Below are 14627 nucleotides of genomic sequence, written 5' to 3'. Positions count from 1 at the left end.
AATGTTAATTTACATTTGCTTAGCTCTTCCCCTAAGTAATGTGATTTTTCCTCTCCTCCTTTCCCCAAGTTTCTATGGAGATTTTGGACCTTTAAACTTGGCGATGTTATACAGATACTGCTGCAAACTAAATAAGAAATTAAAGGTAAGTAATTTTCTCTTTTCAAATATTTTGGTACAGGAATATAAACACAGTGCTATACAGCTCTGTTTGTTAAAGCAGTTATTATGCAAGCATCATTTAGATAGTTAACCTTGAGCTTTAGACACTGGATTTGTTTTTCTTACCATGAATAGACTCCAGTGAGGAACTGAAAATTGAGCCTTTCTGTTGAGTAAGGCAACCACAGAGGATGCACCTATTCTTTATCTGGCCTGGAATAGGAAGTTAGGGGTAGTGAGCAAAGACATGAGCCAGAATTCTTATCAGTTGTGTTGATGTCTCTTGAGGGTTTTTTTTTTTTATTGCTAGTAGAACTGCCTGCAAACTACTACAGTCATGTTAATGTATCCACTACTAAAAAAGTCAAGGGATCAAAAACAGCGTGAATTGGTTCTTACAAGCAGAAACAAAATGCATAATGAATTGAATTTTTGTGAATAGAAAAGCCTGAACTTCTGTGATGACCTTTATGTGTTCTTAATCCTAAACAGGGCATTTAAAATATGATGCAGAGTTAAGCCATCAAATGCCCTTTTTATACTAGGATGTTTTGAAGACTAATGGCAATTTCTAAATAAAACCATCTTCTGTGCAATGATCATTTACTGGACCACATCACTTCTCCATATTGTTGAATGTACCCATTGTTTATGACTGTGCTGCCATTGGTGCTCCCTGCTGCTGTGTAGTTTCCCACTTTGTCATAAACATACAGGATAGGCAGCCATTTTGCTGTTAGTTTTGGAAACATCTTCATATATAGCAATGCTGGCATATTGTAAGCACCAGTAATCCCATGATCCGTGTAGGTCTCAATTCGGCTTTTACCTCCAAATGTCAAGGAAAAAAGATATCTAGGATTTACGATAAATACAGAAAACTATTGAGATGAACTGACTTTATAAGAAACAAAGCAAACGGATTCTGATTGAAAATGTTTTAAGGGTGTTTTTCTATTTTTAATCAACGAGATTTTTTTCACTTTACTGAGCTTTGTTATTCCCTCGATTCTTTAAATTCCAAATACAATGTAAATGTGATTAATAACCAGTTGAGTAATAGAAAGTATTAGCATAACAGGAAATAAATTATTTCCAACTAATTAAATGGAGTGTTTTTTAATGTTTCAGACAGAATTTTTACCTCCATGTTCATTTTCAGAACAAGATGATATAATTCTAGTTCCATTTTAGTTTCTTCACTTCAGGATGGAGAAAAACATTTTCTAAGTAACAAAAGCAGTTCTCTGCAAAATGAACTAGACACCTTTTCAACATTCCTGGTAACAAACCAACTTTTAATGTAGACAAGATGCAGCTATTGATGTCCTAACATTCTTCAACACAACTGAACTATTAAGAAGATGCAGCCCAATTAGAAAGTGTTAGTGTTGGAGATGGAAGCCAAATTTAGAGGATGCCTGACTGCTCTGTTGTTGAGTGGTAGAAGGAATAATAGTCTGTGGCACCCTCAGTATCTAATAGAGAGGTTAATTCTTGCACTTACTTTCCTTAAAGTGAAAGGTGTGCAATGGAAGTTTCTTAAAGTGTTTAATCAGCCACCAAAGTCCTCCGGAAGCTGCTTAGTTTCAAGGGGTGCCTATACATGTACATTGAGGCTTCTCCAATATGCTGTAACTACAACGCATTGGAGAAGACTCAATCAAATCTGCTGGAGCGTGGTAATTTCTGTACTCCAGTAGACTCCAGCGTCATGTGTTCAAACGGGCTTTAGTTAGTGCCACGCCACCATTTTCCAGCATGGTGTTGCTGATGCATACGATGTTCAGCATGTGTATAAATACCCAAGGATGTTTCTTTTCAAAGGCATCCTGCAACAGTATTTTTTTGTTCCCTTTTTCCCCCCTCTCCTAGCTGATGAGATCTATGTCCCCTCATTAAGAACTGAGACAGGTTTTCAGTAAAAGGAAATCTAAACCACTCACTCCTTTGAACCTGAGAGTGTATTCTTTCCTAAATTAAAAGAGTTAATTTTTTTTGGAAGTGTTAAGTTTTGACACCTCCTGTCCAGTAGTAATCTTTCAATTTTTTTTATAAAGGGGCCTTATCAAAAGGTCCTTTAATTTTATTCACTCAGGTATAGACAAGATTTCTAATGTTGTTTTTAACAATACTGTTCAAAATTTTCTATTCCTGCAGTATAAAGTGACACAGAAATGTTGCCTGCATTTAATGAACAATTAAATGGTAAATAACATTTGTGATTATGAACTGCAGGCTTTCTAGTGAAAAAAGATGTTCAGTCATTGGAAGTCACAGCTTTGGAAAAGCAGGATCTATGATCCCAATGATCTGGGACTTTTTGCAGATAAGGTAGCTTCCACAGTGGCGCTTTTCAGCAATGCCAGAAGGGGAGCTTCTCTCATACAGTCTTTAGAAATTGATCTGCTGCAGAACTCTAGAACAGACAACTTGCAGGAACTTGGACATGTAAAGTAAAAAGTATGTCTTTTCAATGCCAGGCATAAAGTTGTAAATAACAAGCTGTGAAGTTAAACATACTCAAATCCCTGAAAGGAAGCTCTGAAAAGAAAACAGCTGCATTTTTACACCTTTTGCAAAAATAAAGTCTAGTAAAAATTATTGCTTTCTGTGTTATAACAGCTGCAAAACCTGGAGCCTTAATGTTGTTTTGAAATTGAGAACTCAAAATGGCCAGAGAATCTACCTTTTAATTTTTGTCTTTTTATACAGTGGCATTATATAATCTGTATTTGATAACACCAATTTTTTCTTACTCCACATGTCACTTAGTCACAGGGTAAAAGGGTGTCACTCACTAAGAATATATTCAATTTTTTTTATTCTTATTGCTCAGCCTATAACCTAATGTTTTACTTACTACACGATTTGTATCCTGCTCAGGAGTATTGATTACCTCTTTGATTTCTTCTCTTGTGATCACCCATATGGTACCCAGCTAATAACACATTTAGGGTGCACTATGGGACTGGTAGTGCCCCATACAATAGTTACCCACCCTCAGACTGTGGTACAACAAGGATGTTTGCTTGCTTCATTCTTTTTTTAAATTAATTTTAGAGTGATCTAAAACAAGTGCTAACTAGAGAGTAATTACCATGGTATTGAATGACCCTATCCCTGTCTTGCTTTATGCAGATAACAGTGTTGCAAACCCAAATAGGCCTCCAAAGGTTATTTGCTACTTTCTGGTAGCATTGTTCCTCAAACAGCGAGGCTGATTTCCAAGCCAAATCCAAAGTGTTGGTTTTCAGGGATGGAAGGAGGAAATGAGTTGGTTTTTACAGGAAAAGAAACTAGAGGCCATGTCTTGTAAATAGCTTAGAGTCTATTTTAGCAAAAATCTGAGCTGTAATAAGCTCATTGAAAATCTGAACACTAGAGTAAAGTGAGCCTTGAGTGGAGTCTTATCCTTTTACAGCAAGACAAGCAGAAGAACGGTTCTGGCAGCACTAAAGCTCTATAGATCTGAGGCTGAATCCATTTTATTATATGGAGCAGAACTTTGGGGTACTGACCCTATGGTCTACCCAAACCACTTCTAATAATTTTTTAAGGTGGCTTTTATCTCTCTCTAATTCTATTTTGGGGAGGGAGGTGGCAGGGGAGGCAACTCATGCACTCTGAAACTCGACTGCTAAGTGTGAGCATCTTAGCTCAATTAATTGTCAAAATTACTTGATGGAAGTTACTGTATTTACCTGAATCCACGATAAACTTGAATTTCAGATGATACCTCCAATAATTAGATTCTATACATAGAAAAACTATACATTTGTTACAAAAGATTAATTTAAAAATTGTAATGATGCCTATATCATGTTACTCAAGTCTTAACAAATTTGTTTTACTTTGTCTGACTTTACATGATGGTAGTTCAGAGAGGGAGGAAACAACCCTGAAACTATATTACTACACTTTAATGGAAGAACAAAGAAGATTTCTTGTTTACGTAATATATTACCTGCATGGTCCTATCTTCTTTTTTAAAAGACATGCTTTTTTTTTTAATGCAGCACGGTAGCTCAGGTGAATGAACATAGGGCATGAAAAGTTTCATTAAGATCCAGGTTAATACACTTGCAGCTGCTTAAGCTATGTCTTAGCCTGTGTTAATCGGCATCTTGATCAGGGTTTTCATTTGCTTCCAGTTAACTTAAGTTAGCAAAGCAACTGGAAAATGCACCCTTATTTCCTATCAAGATGAGGCCTAAAAGACAAATGCAAAGCTTCCTACTGTGACTTAAATTTTGATTTGCATTGCCTAGATCTCATGTTTTACATTATTTTGTAAAATAGATCTTGGCAGAAGGCTTTGAAATAATAAGGTCTTTCTTATGTGAGTGATAAGAGGAATCTAATACAGTGATATTTTCTGTGAATCTTTTTATTTTTAAATGTTGCATCCAAGTACATGTTTGCATCCTTAACTTTTTAATTTTAGTTACAAGCTGTGTAAAATCAGTAAGCAATAAACTTGAGTGCATGTAATGCTGCAACTATTATGTGGGCAGGAGTAGCACTTCAAAAAGTGGGAAAATTTCATACAGTTTGTGGCTTAGGTTTCTGATTAAGAAATATCAGATGACATACCTAGTGGTGGCAGTGGTACTCATAGGACTAAAATGGGAAAAAAAATTTTAAATAATAACAAACCAATCCTGCTTAGCTTCACGGTTGTAATGGATGTTTTTGTTTTGACTTGAACAAAGCAGTATGCTAGTTGTTGGATGAAAGATAGCTTCATTTGTCGGTGTTACTATATTTGCTCATATACCTCAAGTTCCTGTTGTCCCGTTCTTCTTCCCCCCCCCCCCCCCCCCCCCCCCAAAATGAAAAATGAACCTTGTTTTTGGGAAGGCAGAATGACCAAAAAGAAAAAAAAATCCAGTTACGGCTGCATAAAGAATGGAGAGAGCCTAATCTTCATTTTACCATCCTGTTCCTATTTAATCAAAAGCTGAAATCCCATCTGCTGCTGAAGACTTTCTCCATGAGCGGATCTCCAATACTGAAAAGTGCTAAAATATGTGAAAAGGCTCTGAACAGGAGGAGAAAGACCAGGAATAGGTAAAAGACTGCAAAGTTGCCAAATTAAAGATTTAGCTTGATTAATGGAACATCAAGACTAAAAAGGAGAGACAATTGGTAACACCTATGGAGTGAAGAACAGTGAACATTCAAGTCAATTGACTCCCTCAGCTACTTGAATAAGCATGCCACTACTGCTGCGAGCAGGAATCAAAATGGGGATTTTTTTTGCGGGGAGGGGGCATAAAATCAGCTTCCCCACTTAAGAAATGCAACTAATTATTGGGAGTCTTCCCAGAAAAAAAAAAAGGTGCATGTGGTATGTGAGTGTATATATAGTATAGGATGTTTTGCATGTAGCATGAGGTTATAATAGTTGATTAAAGAGCAGTATATTAAATCAAAATCCATTTTATATGGGGTATATATAAATCCTTTCTTAGGCAGGATCTTTCTCGCAGAGAAGATTGCCTGCAGCACTGACTTTTTTTTCCCTTTTACATAAGAGTCTGGAGAGCTAGTCAGTAGGGGGAAAGAAGTTCTGACCAAAAAGATTAACAGCTTGTGGGGTCTTATAATATGACATAATTTAAATGGCATTAATGTTTTATATAACAAAATGCCTTTAGTAGTCTGTTTTAAACCTGATTTTTAATGACAGCCTGGTGGTAGTTCCCTACAAGGATGCTGGAAGGTTTTCTTCATCTATTTAACTGTAATGTGTACACAGCTTCAGTACGAGCCACTCTGCTTGCACAACATTCTGCTGCAATTCATGCTGCCCAGGTTTTTTTCTTGTGTCTTTTTTTCCCTCATACATGTGTTGTCATAGTGTAAGGAGAAGGGAGGTAGCCTCAACCAACCATTTTCAGCAAGATATTAGCTTTGAGCTCCAGAGATGAGCAAAGGTTGAATAGGAGGCAGAAATGTGACCGCTGGTTTGTACCTCCTGCATGGAACAATAAATATAATGCATCTTGTTTTTATGGTTTACTGTTGCAAAAGAGGGAGTAACTGATTCAGCTCCCCAGGTCACTGATGAGTAGCTGCTATGTGCAGAGGGAACAAGTTGGACAGAGAACTGTTAGTGCCAAAGGCAGTTTCTAGTAGCTGGTTAGGAACCACTCAGGAAAAGCCTTGACTGCTTTCTGGGTAGTTCTGTAGTAACTACCTATGGGCAGCCTGAAGCCTTGATTGTTTATCTCTCCCCACAAAGTTACCCCTATCTTTTTCTCCATCTGTGGAGTATAGGAGAAGTCCTGAATTGGGCTCTCATTTTCCCTAAGGTAGGTGCCTTGAGGAACAGGTCTATGACGATCTTATTTCCAGTCTTTAGACTGGGACCTTTATCAAGTATGTTCAGTGCCCTGTTAGAAAATTGAAATAATGCCTGTGTCTCCATATCCAGCCAGGAGTGCAGGCAGATTAGAGAAGCATCACCTTTTTTAAAATTGCTTCCAGTTGAATTTTGGAACAGTGTTTAATATATCGAGAAGTATTGGTAGGTTGAGAAGTAGTGGTGCCTTTCTGCCTGTTTTAACAAACTACTATTTCTCCCAGTTGAAATATAAATTGTGATAGGATTATTTCTTAGCATTTTTTCCTTTAACATTTCATTCATGTCCCTCTTTCTTAGAGGCTTTTAATTCCTTGTTACACGGTAATGGAAAGCAGCTGAGATCATGTCTGTTTTGTTTAAAGCATGTATTGGCAATAAGCTATGACTTTCACTTTTAAAATGACTTATGAGAAGTTATGCTTGGCTATGGTCTTTTGAGAGAGAATTGGCTACGTAAGTCATTGGAAGTGAGGGGCAGGAGTGATTTTGTTTTAACCAGTTGCCAGATCATCAGTAATTTTTTTGTTTTGTTTTAATATATTTATTTCATTCAACGTATTCAAAGATTCCTTTGCAGAGAGAGTTGGAGGTAAATCACTGTGGGGTTTTACTTGATGACAGAAAAGCCTATGAACCTTGCTATAATGTTTGATTAGTGATTTCCTGTGGAGATGATCTGCTACTATCTTGATTAGGTAGTCAACAGCAAGACAAGAATGTTTGATCACAATATCCTATTAGTTGCTTTTTTTTCATACAATTTGGGTGAAATGCTTAATGCACATTAGCTTTGTGCTATCTTTGAGCTTGACTTTTCAGGGAAGTGCACAGGAACCAATATCCTTCTAACAAGTATAGATCAAGTGGAATAACATGGCACTTTTTATTCTGCTAAATACTTCTAGCTTCAGAAAAATGTTTTTAATAAGTTACTTGTAAACTCTAAGCGTGGCTCAGAGCTTTAGGAAGAGACTGTTTAAACTAGATTTCAGCTTTAATTTATTCATACATGAAGTGCTATTAGTAACCTTTGCATATTTTATAAGCATGTTCTGTGTACAGTTTTATTCCTTTTTGTTTAAAAGCTTTACTGTGTCTTTGTGATGAGCATTGCTAGTGTATTGAATAATATTTTTGTGTATTCTATTAACAACACTGATTCACTTTGACCGCTACGCTGAAACTTCCCAAAACTTTGTGTTGAAATTTTTCCCCCCCCTCAAAATATTATAAATAAGAAATACTTGCATAGTCTTAAAATAAGGACTAACTTGTCTTGAAATCTGGGATTCTCTTGTGTAAAGTAAGGGTTCAGTTTAATCTTGTAGAACAAGAATTGGCATGCTTCCCTTTCTCTTGATGTACTATTCTATTCAATACTTGTCTAACTTCAAAGTAATCTGAGCACAGGTTTCTCTGAGAATGTATGGCACCTTAGTCATTTTGTGCTGAGTGAACCTGACATACTTAAGATCTTTTTCTTTTTGTCAAATAAACATACGTGTGTTCAGTTGAAGAGCTTGATATGGAAAGCTTAACCAAGTGTTTCTTAGTATATTTATTTTTACTATCCCTGGCTTTAAGTTTTTGTTTTTGCTACATGTAAGCTTCATTAAGTTTCAGCCAGGCCACCAAGAGAAAGCATTCTTACTCTGTACAATTTTTTTTAACATTTTTAAAAAGAACTGGTGCATGACACTAATTAGTGTTCAGTTCTTTACTTCTGTAAGTAAAAAAAAAAAAAAAAAATCTGAAAGTTTAACTGCAGCTCTTCTTTCCAAATCATCAACCTGTTTTAATTTAGGATAACTAAAACCATAGTAGTAGAAGATGATCCCTGCAGGTGAAACTCTGCCTCTCTTTATAGAGCTATATAGATGTGAGGGCTTTGCTTAATTTAAATTTTTGTTCCATGAACCAGCCCCCAGGATTCAGATCAAAGGCAGACTACAGTGTAGACCTACACCACACTTTGGACACTGCCGTGAAGCGTGTCCTAGCCACTTGGTCCCTCTCAGCATTCTCTAGCTTTTGCAGATGAGGCAATGAAACTGCCTTAGAGCAGTTTTAAACCACATGCTGAGCACTGATCTCTTACAGACCTGCTTGTTGGTGTGTGCTCAGGGATTCTCTAAGGCAGCCACATAGACTCATTACCTGGATTTCGTTTGCTCACAGTGGGAGCAAATGGGTGGGAATACTTCAAAGTTGCACTCCTGGGCACAGCAAAGAAGTGGTATAGACATGCCCTAAGTGGCTTAATTTATTAATAGAATAGAAAGATGTGATCTGTTGCATTTTTAATGCTAATCTGCATGTCTGTCACAGTAGTGGTCAAACTGGAATCTAACTGAATTTAGAAGTTTTAATTAAAGTACTGTTACATCCAGATGCCTAGGGTAATACTGTCTTATAACAGTATCTCTTCGGCTAATACTAATTGTCAAGTTGTTCCTAAATTAATAAATTTTAAGTGTATTGGTACAAAGGCAGACATGGTCATAATGGTTTGTTTAAATTTTAGACTTTTGAATCTACTGGATTGTATAATTTCAAATGCCTAAATTCCCTCATCTTTAGCTTTGTTGCAAGTTATAAGATGTTTATTCTGGCTTCATACCAAATTTTCAGTCTCTGATCTTAAAGCTTTAAGCCTGGATGTTAAAAAAAAAAAAAAAAAAAAAAAAAAAAAAAAAAATTATTTAAATATACATTATACTGGTCTGGGGTCATGGAGATTAAAATGTAGCTCTTGTGGGTTTTATTGGTTAATTTTTTAAACAGCATAAGAGCAGTTAAAACTACAGCAACATAGAAGTTTAAGTGTCAAATCTTTATTAGAATTGTGGGGGTCATTTGTCTCCCTGTGACACCCTTTGGTACAACAGTACTGTTCTCAGTATCAAACTGCTGAGTTCATCATCATCCCTACTCCAAAAGGCTGAAAAATTTGAGTGGCATGCCTCTAAGTAGTAGAAGCTCTTATGTGACTAATAGTTGGAATTCTCTTAAAATAATTTTAAAATAGAATGAATACAGAAAAAGCTGTAATTCAGATTAAATACAAACTGTTGCTAACACTTGATCTTTAAAATATAATTGCAGTAGTTTGTCTAACAGTACAACTATAACTTTGTCTGGTTTAGATGTAATAGGCTTAGTCACAATTACATAACACTGAATGTCACTTTTAAAGGAAAAACTAAGCTTATCTACTCTTGAGCTTCTTGTATGACTTGTCAGATGTTTGCATACTGTAGAAAGAGTTTTCATACATGTGACTAAATATAAAGGAAGTTGCAGTTCATCTTTAAAGGGAGTCCTCTAATCAAAATATGCCTCCCCCACTCTGAGGATTATAGTCCCATTTAGATGTGCTGCAGTCGCATTAATTTAAATCACAGTTTATCCACCTGTGGAAGCAGGGGAGAATAAGGCCAGCTTATCATAATGTACAGACAGATCCACTCTTAGGAGCTATTCCTATAGGGATAGACATAAGAGGCTTTTTGTAATGCAAACATAATTTTTCTTAAATTTGTCAGATTTTTTTTTAATAAATTCTTAAACTACAGAAATTATCAAATTTATATGAAAGCCTTATATTTCAAGGTAGCTTTTAACAGTGTTTTTTTTTTTGTTTTCACTACATATACAAATATGGCTAGCATTAGTTAATTTGATAATGTGCAGTAATGCAAAAGCATCTGGGGTAGTTACCACTATTTTGCAGGAGTCTTTGATGCTGAGACTGAGGAAGGCAATTCTTGTCATCCTGTCTGGAATTTGAATAAATTGGATCAGTGGTGTGATGGTTACTTGAAGGAGTAAAATATCTAATTGTATTCCAGGGGCTACATGTGACCCTTGGGTTAATTTGCAGCCCCTGAGATTTCACCCAGCTGCTATTGCCACGGTCTCCAGGCTCCCTCTCCCCTGTTGGGCTTCCACTTCCTGCCCCTGCTCCAGGGGGCAAGGCAGCATGGTGCAGCCTGTGCTGCCAGGGTTAGCTCGTGGCTGGGGGTTGGAGGGAGGGTGGGGGCTACAGCCAGGAAGTTGAGGGTTGGGGCCTAAGCACTTTCACAGTAGAGGAGGGGAGGGCTGAGTGTGGGGGGTGCCCATGTGGCATGCAGCTTGGGGGTCCCATGGCTTGTGTTGTTGTGGCCTGTGGGGCATATGGCCCTCGCTGCAGCAGTTCAAAACATGCAACTCTCAGCCACTTAGATTAGAACAGGGCTGTCCAACTTTCATTTTAGTCTTAAATCTTTAGAAACCTATTGAATTGTAATGAAATTTGCTTCCTCTGAACACAATGTTTGTTCATAAACATCACTTGAAACAGTTGCAGAAATACTGTAGAAATTTACATGTTTGGAGAAGGCATACCACAAATTAATTAAATTGTCATTCATAAGTATCAATGTGGCAATACTCATCAATTGATTTCATAGACATTAGGGCTGGAAGGGACCTTGGAAGATCATCGAGTCCTTTCCCCTGCCCCAGGGGCAGGAAGTCAGCAGGGGTCATAGGATCCCAGCAAGATAAACATCCACATTTCTCTTGAAGGTGTTCAAAGTAGGTGCTTGAACCACCTCCGGCGGCAGTCTATTCTAGACCCTGGGGGCTCGGACTGTAAAGAAGTTCTTCCTTATGTCCAGCCTGCAATGGTCCTGAAGGAGTTTGTGACCATTTGACCTTGTCATCCCTTGGGGCGCTCTGGTGAACAGGCATTCCCCCAGATCCTGTTGAGAACCCCTAATAAACTTAAAGGTGGACACCAGATCACCCCCGAGCCTGCACTTTTCCAGGCTGAAGAGTCCCATAGCTCTTAGCCTCTCATCATAAGGTCTGTTTTCCTGACCTCTGATCATGCGCGTGGCTCTCCTCTGCACTCTCTCAAGCTTCTCCACATCCTTTTTTGAATTGTGGAGCCCAAAACTGGATGCAGTACTCCAGCTGTGGCCTCACCAAGGCCAAATGCAATGGGAGAATGACACCCTGCAATTTGTTTGAGAAGCGTCTATGGATGCAAGCCAGCATTTTGCTCGCTTTACTAGCCGCAGCATTGCATTGTAGGCTTATGTTCATCTTGTGGTCAGTCATGACCCCCAAATCCTTTTTGTCCATAGTGCTAGCCAGCATACCACTGCCAATCCTATAAGCATGCTGCGGGTTTTTCTTCTCAGGGTAGAGAACCTTGCATTTTTCAGTGTTAAACACCATCAGGTTCTTGTCCACCCATTTCCTGAGCCTGTCAAGGTCAGTCTGGATCACCCTCCTGCCCTCAGGTGTGGATGCTTTACCCCAAAGTTTGGTCTTGTTGGCAAACTTGGCCAATCTGCTTCTGACTCCAATGTCCACATCGTTAATGAAGATGTTGAATAATATGGGTCCAAGGACAGAGCCTTGAGGGACCCCACTGGTCACAGGGCACCACGGCGATTGAATTCTGTCAATCACCACCTTCTGGGTCCGACCACAGAGCCAATTTTTCAGCCAGCGGATCATGGTGAAGCCGAGGCTGCAGTTTAGCCAGTTTTGCCAAGAGGTGATCGTGGGATACCAGATCGAAGGCTTTTTTTAAAGTCAAGATATACAACATCAATCTCTTCTCCCTTGTCCAGGTGATAGGTCACCTGGTCGTAAAAGGAAATAAGATTGGTCAAGAAAGACCTACCCACAACAAACCCATGCTGGCTATCCCTCAGGATGTTGTCATCTGTTAAGATGGCCTCTTTGATAATCTTTGGGCATTTCATCGGAGTGCCAGGAGCTCTCAAAGATCCATGTCAGGGGCTGAGCTATGATGCTTGCCAGCTCCTTGAGTACCCTGGGGTGTAAACTGTCAGGGCTGGCTGACTTGAAGGTGTTCAGCCTCTCAAGGTGTTCCTTCACCCTCTCAAGGTGTTCCTTCACAAGGTCAGCATTGATGGAGGGTAAGGAATTGCCTTCACCCCAGCGTTCCTGTCCTGTAATGGGCAGGGGTGCCCCTTGGGACTGGTGAAAAACCAATGCAAATACCCATTTAGCAAGTTGGCTTTTTCCTGGATATCGGTTGTCAGTGGTCCCATCTGGTTTAGCAGGGGTCTGATGCTGCCCTTGCTTTTCCTGCAGTTCCCCACATATCTAAAAAAAGGACTTTTTATTGTTCTTGATACTTGTAGCTAGTTGGAGTTCAGTCACAGCCTTGGCTTTCCTGGTTCGCTCTCTGCGGGTCTGGACCAGTGCAGAATATTCTTCCTTGGAGGTGGATCCAGTCCTTCATCCTTTGTGGGTCTTTCTTTTCAGATGCAGAAGGTCCAGTAGTTCCCTGCAGGGCCCAAGGGGCTGCTGTGCTCTTTTGCTGCCTTTCCTCCCTGAATTTGAGCACAGTGAATTTGAGTACTAATTCACTGAGTAAATTAGACAATGTAGGTCATTGTATCATTTATGCTAATGCTGAAGTTCTGAACTTCCATTCCTTTCCATTTCTGCTGAGACTTGATGAAAATTGGTCATGCTTATATTAGCTGTCATTTTAGAGAGAGAATCCTTATAAATTGTCTTATTACCTATGAGTCATGACTGTGACCCCTGTGCTTTGAGGTTAGAAGGAAGAGAGCTTCACTTTAAAATTAAATGTACAGGAATTAATTGATCTTCTGAGGAGACTGGGGTCTTGTGAACCCAGCATTCATTCCTGCCTGTGGCAGGGTTCAGGCTAGATGATCTGTTCAGGCCCCTCCTATTCAGCTGCTATGAAACTATGACTGAGCATATGCATTACTCCTTTACACTTTCAAAACTCTACCCACTCCCTGCCCCAGCCCCTAACTCTCTTATTTGTGGATTTATCTAAGATTTCGTTAAAAAAAATTAAGTATGGTTCCTAATACTTCTACTATTCATTTTTTAAAAAATTAAGTTTTTAGCTTTTATAAAAATGTTTAATTGTAGAATTAAGTGGTTAATCACTAGAAACGTTTTTATGCTAAATAGTTGTGTTTCATATGATAACTTTATGTTAAAGTAATCAAGCTGTTTAACGTAAAAAGGTGTAAATATATACTATGCAGGTTGATACTTCTAACCGGTTTTTTCTTTTGATGTTTAAAGAACATTTTAATTTTTTTCAGGTTTCTATTTAGTGAGGGCAAACTAATTTCTCTAAATACTGGCTTCTCATAAGTACTGTGTCTTATTGCAACTAAACTAGCTGATATGTCTTTTTTTGTTTCTTTTTAAACAGTCTTTCAGTCTTTCAAGAAAGAAAATAGTTCACTACACCAGTTTTGACCAACGAAAAAGAGCAAATGCAGCATTTTTAATAGGTTCATATGCTGTAAGTATCACCTTTTTGTATGTATATCTCTATTCTTTCCTGCCTTTACTACCATGTAAAATTGAGGCTAAGTATATAGTGTTTAGTGAATTAGCTAGTTTGTCATTCAGGCTCTATGTAACCTAGCTTTGAAAATTTAAATCTGGCCCAGGTGTAAGGGGAGTCCAGTTTTTCACAGTAATCCCACAGGAGTCTTGGGTGATTAAACTCCTTTGAATCTCCCTCATCCTTACACTTACAGGAGAGTACACCTTGTATATCATTGCATCCTCACTGAGATTGGGAAGTAAGATTGGATTTAGCAAGGGTATGAAGAGACTAATCATGATGTGTTGTACAGACGAGTCTTCTATGGCATTACAGGGAAAGGCACCTTGAAAATATGTGCACACTCCATATATAAGATCTCTTAACTCTCCCCAGTTCCATTTCCTTCAATGCAACATGCATCAAAACCATATTTCAGGCTGTTCACAGGGCCTAGGATTGTAGCATCTGCTGGGGAGGAGGGGTGTGGTACTGGTATGGAGGAAGAGAGAAAGAGAAGACTGGTCTGCCAAGAGCAGTACTAGCTGAAGAGGCCAGTCTAGAACCACATTAATTGTCAGATAGACTGAGATGACTTTTATGTTACAAGCTGTGATGCCTGTTGTCTGCCTTAACTGAACACGTTACACTCTGATCACAATTACTGCCTCAAGCTTGGTGGTAAATACTGGCTATTGGGTTCTGTTCTCAAGATAAACTGCTTGGTCCTTTTTTGTCAAA

At 38.5% G+C, this 14627-nt stretch overlaps 1 protein-coding gene across 2 annotated transcripts in view; it reads left to right on the top strand.

The window, feature by feature from the left end:
* CDC14A (cell division cycle 14A) overlaps positions 1-14627 on the top strand; it is a 133047-nt gene that overhangs the window by 17124 nt on the left and 101296 nt on the right. For both annotated transcript variants that reach the window (XM_014599770.3, XM_006273727.4), the window contains exons 3-4: positions 70-145; positions 13767-13859. In XM_014599770.3, the coding sequence (XP_014455256.2) occupies positions 70-145; positions 13767-13859 (169 nt within the window). The remainder of the gene's footprint in view (positions 1-69; positions 146-13766; positions 13860-14627) is intronic.

The sequence above is a fragment of the Alligator mississippiensis genome, chromosome 5 (genome assembly GCF_030867095.1).
Source record: "Alligator mississippiensis isolate rAllMis1 chromosome 5, rAllMis1, whole genome shotgun sequence".
NCBI classification, from domain to species: domain Eukaryota; kingdom Metazoa; phylum Chordata; order Crocodylia; family Alligatoridae; genus Alligator; species Alligator mississippiensis.
This window is presented reverse-complemented; position numbering and strand designations above follow the sequence as displayed.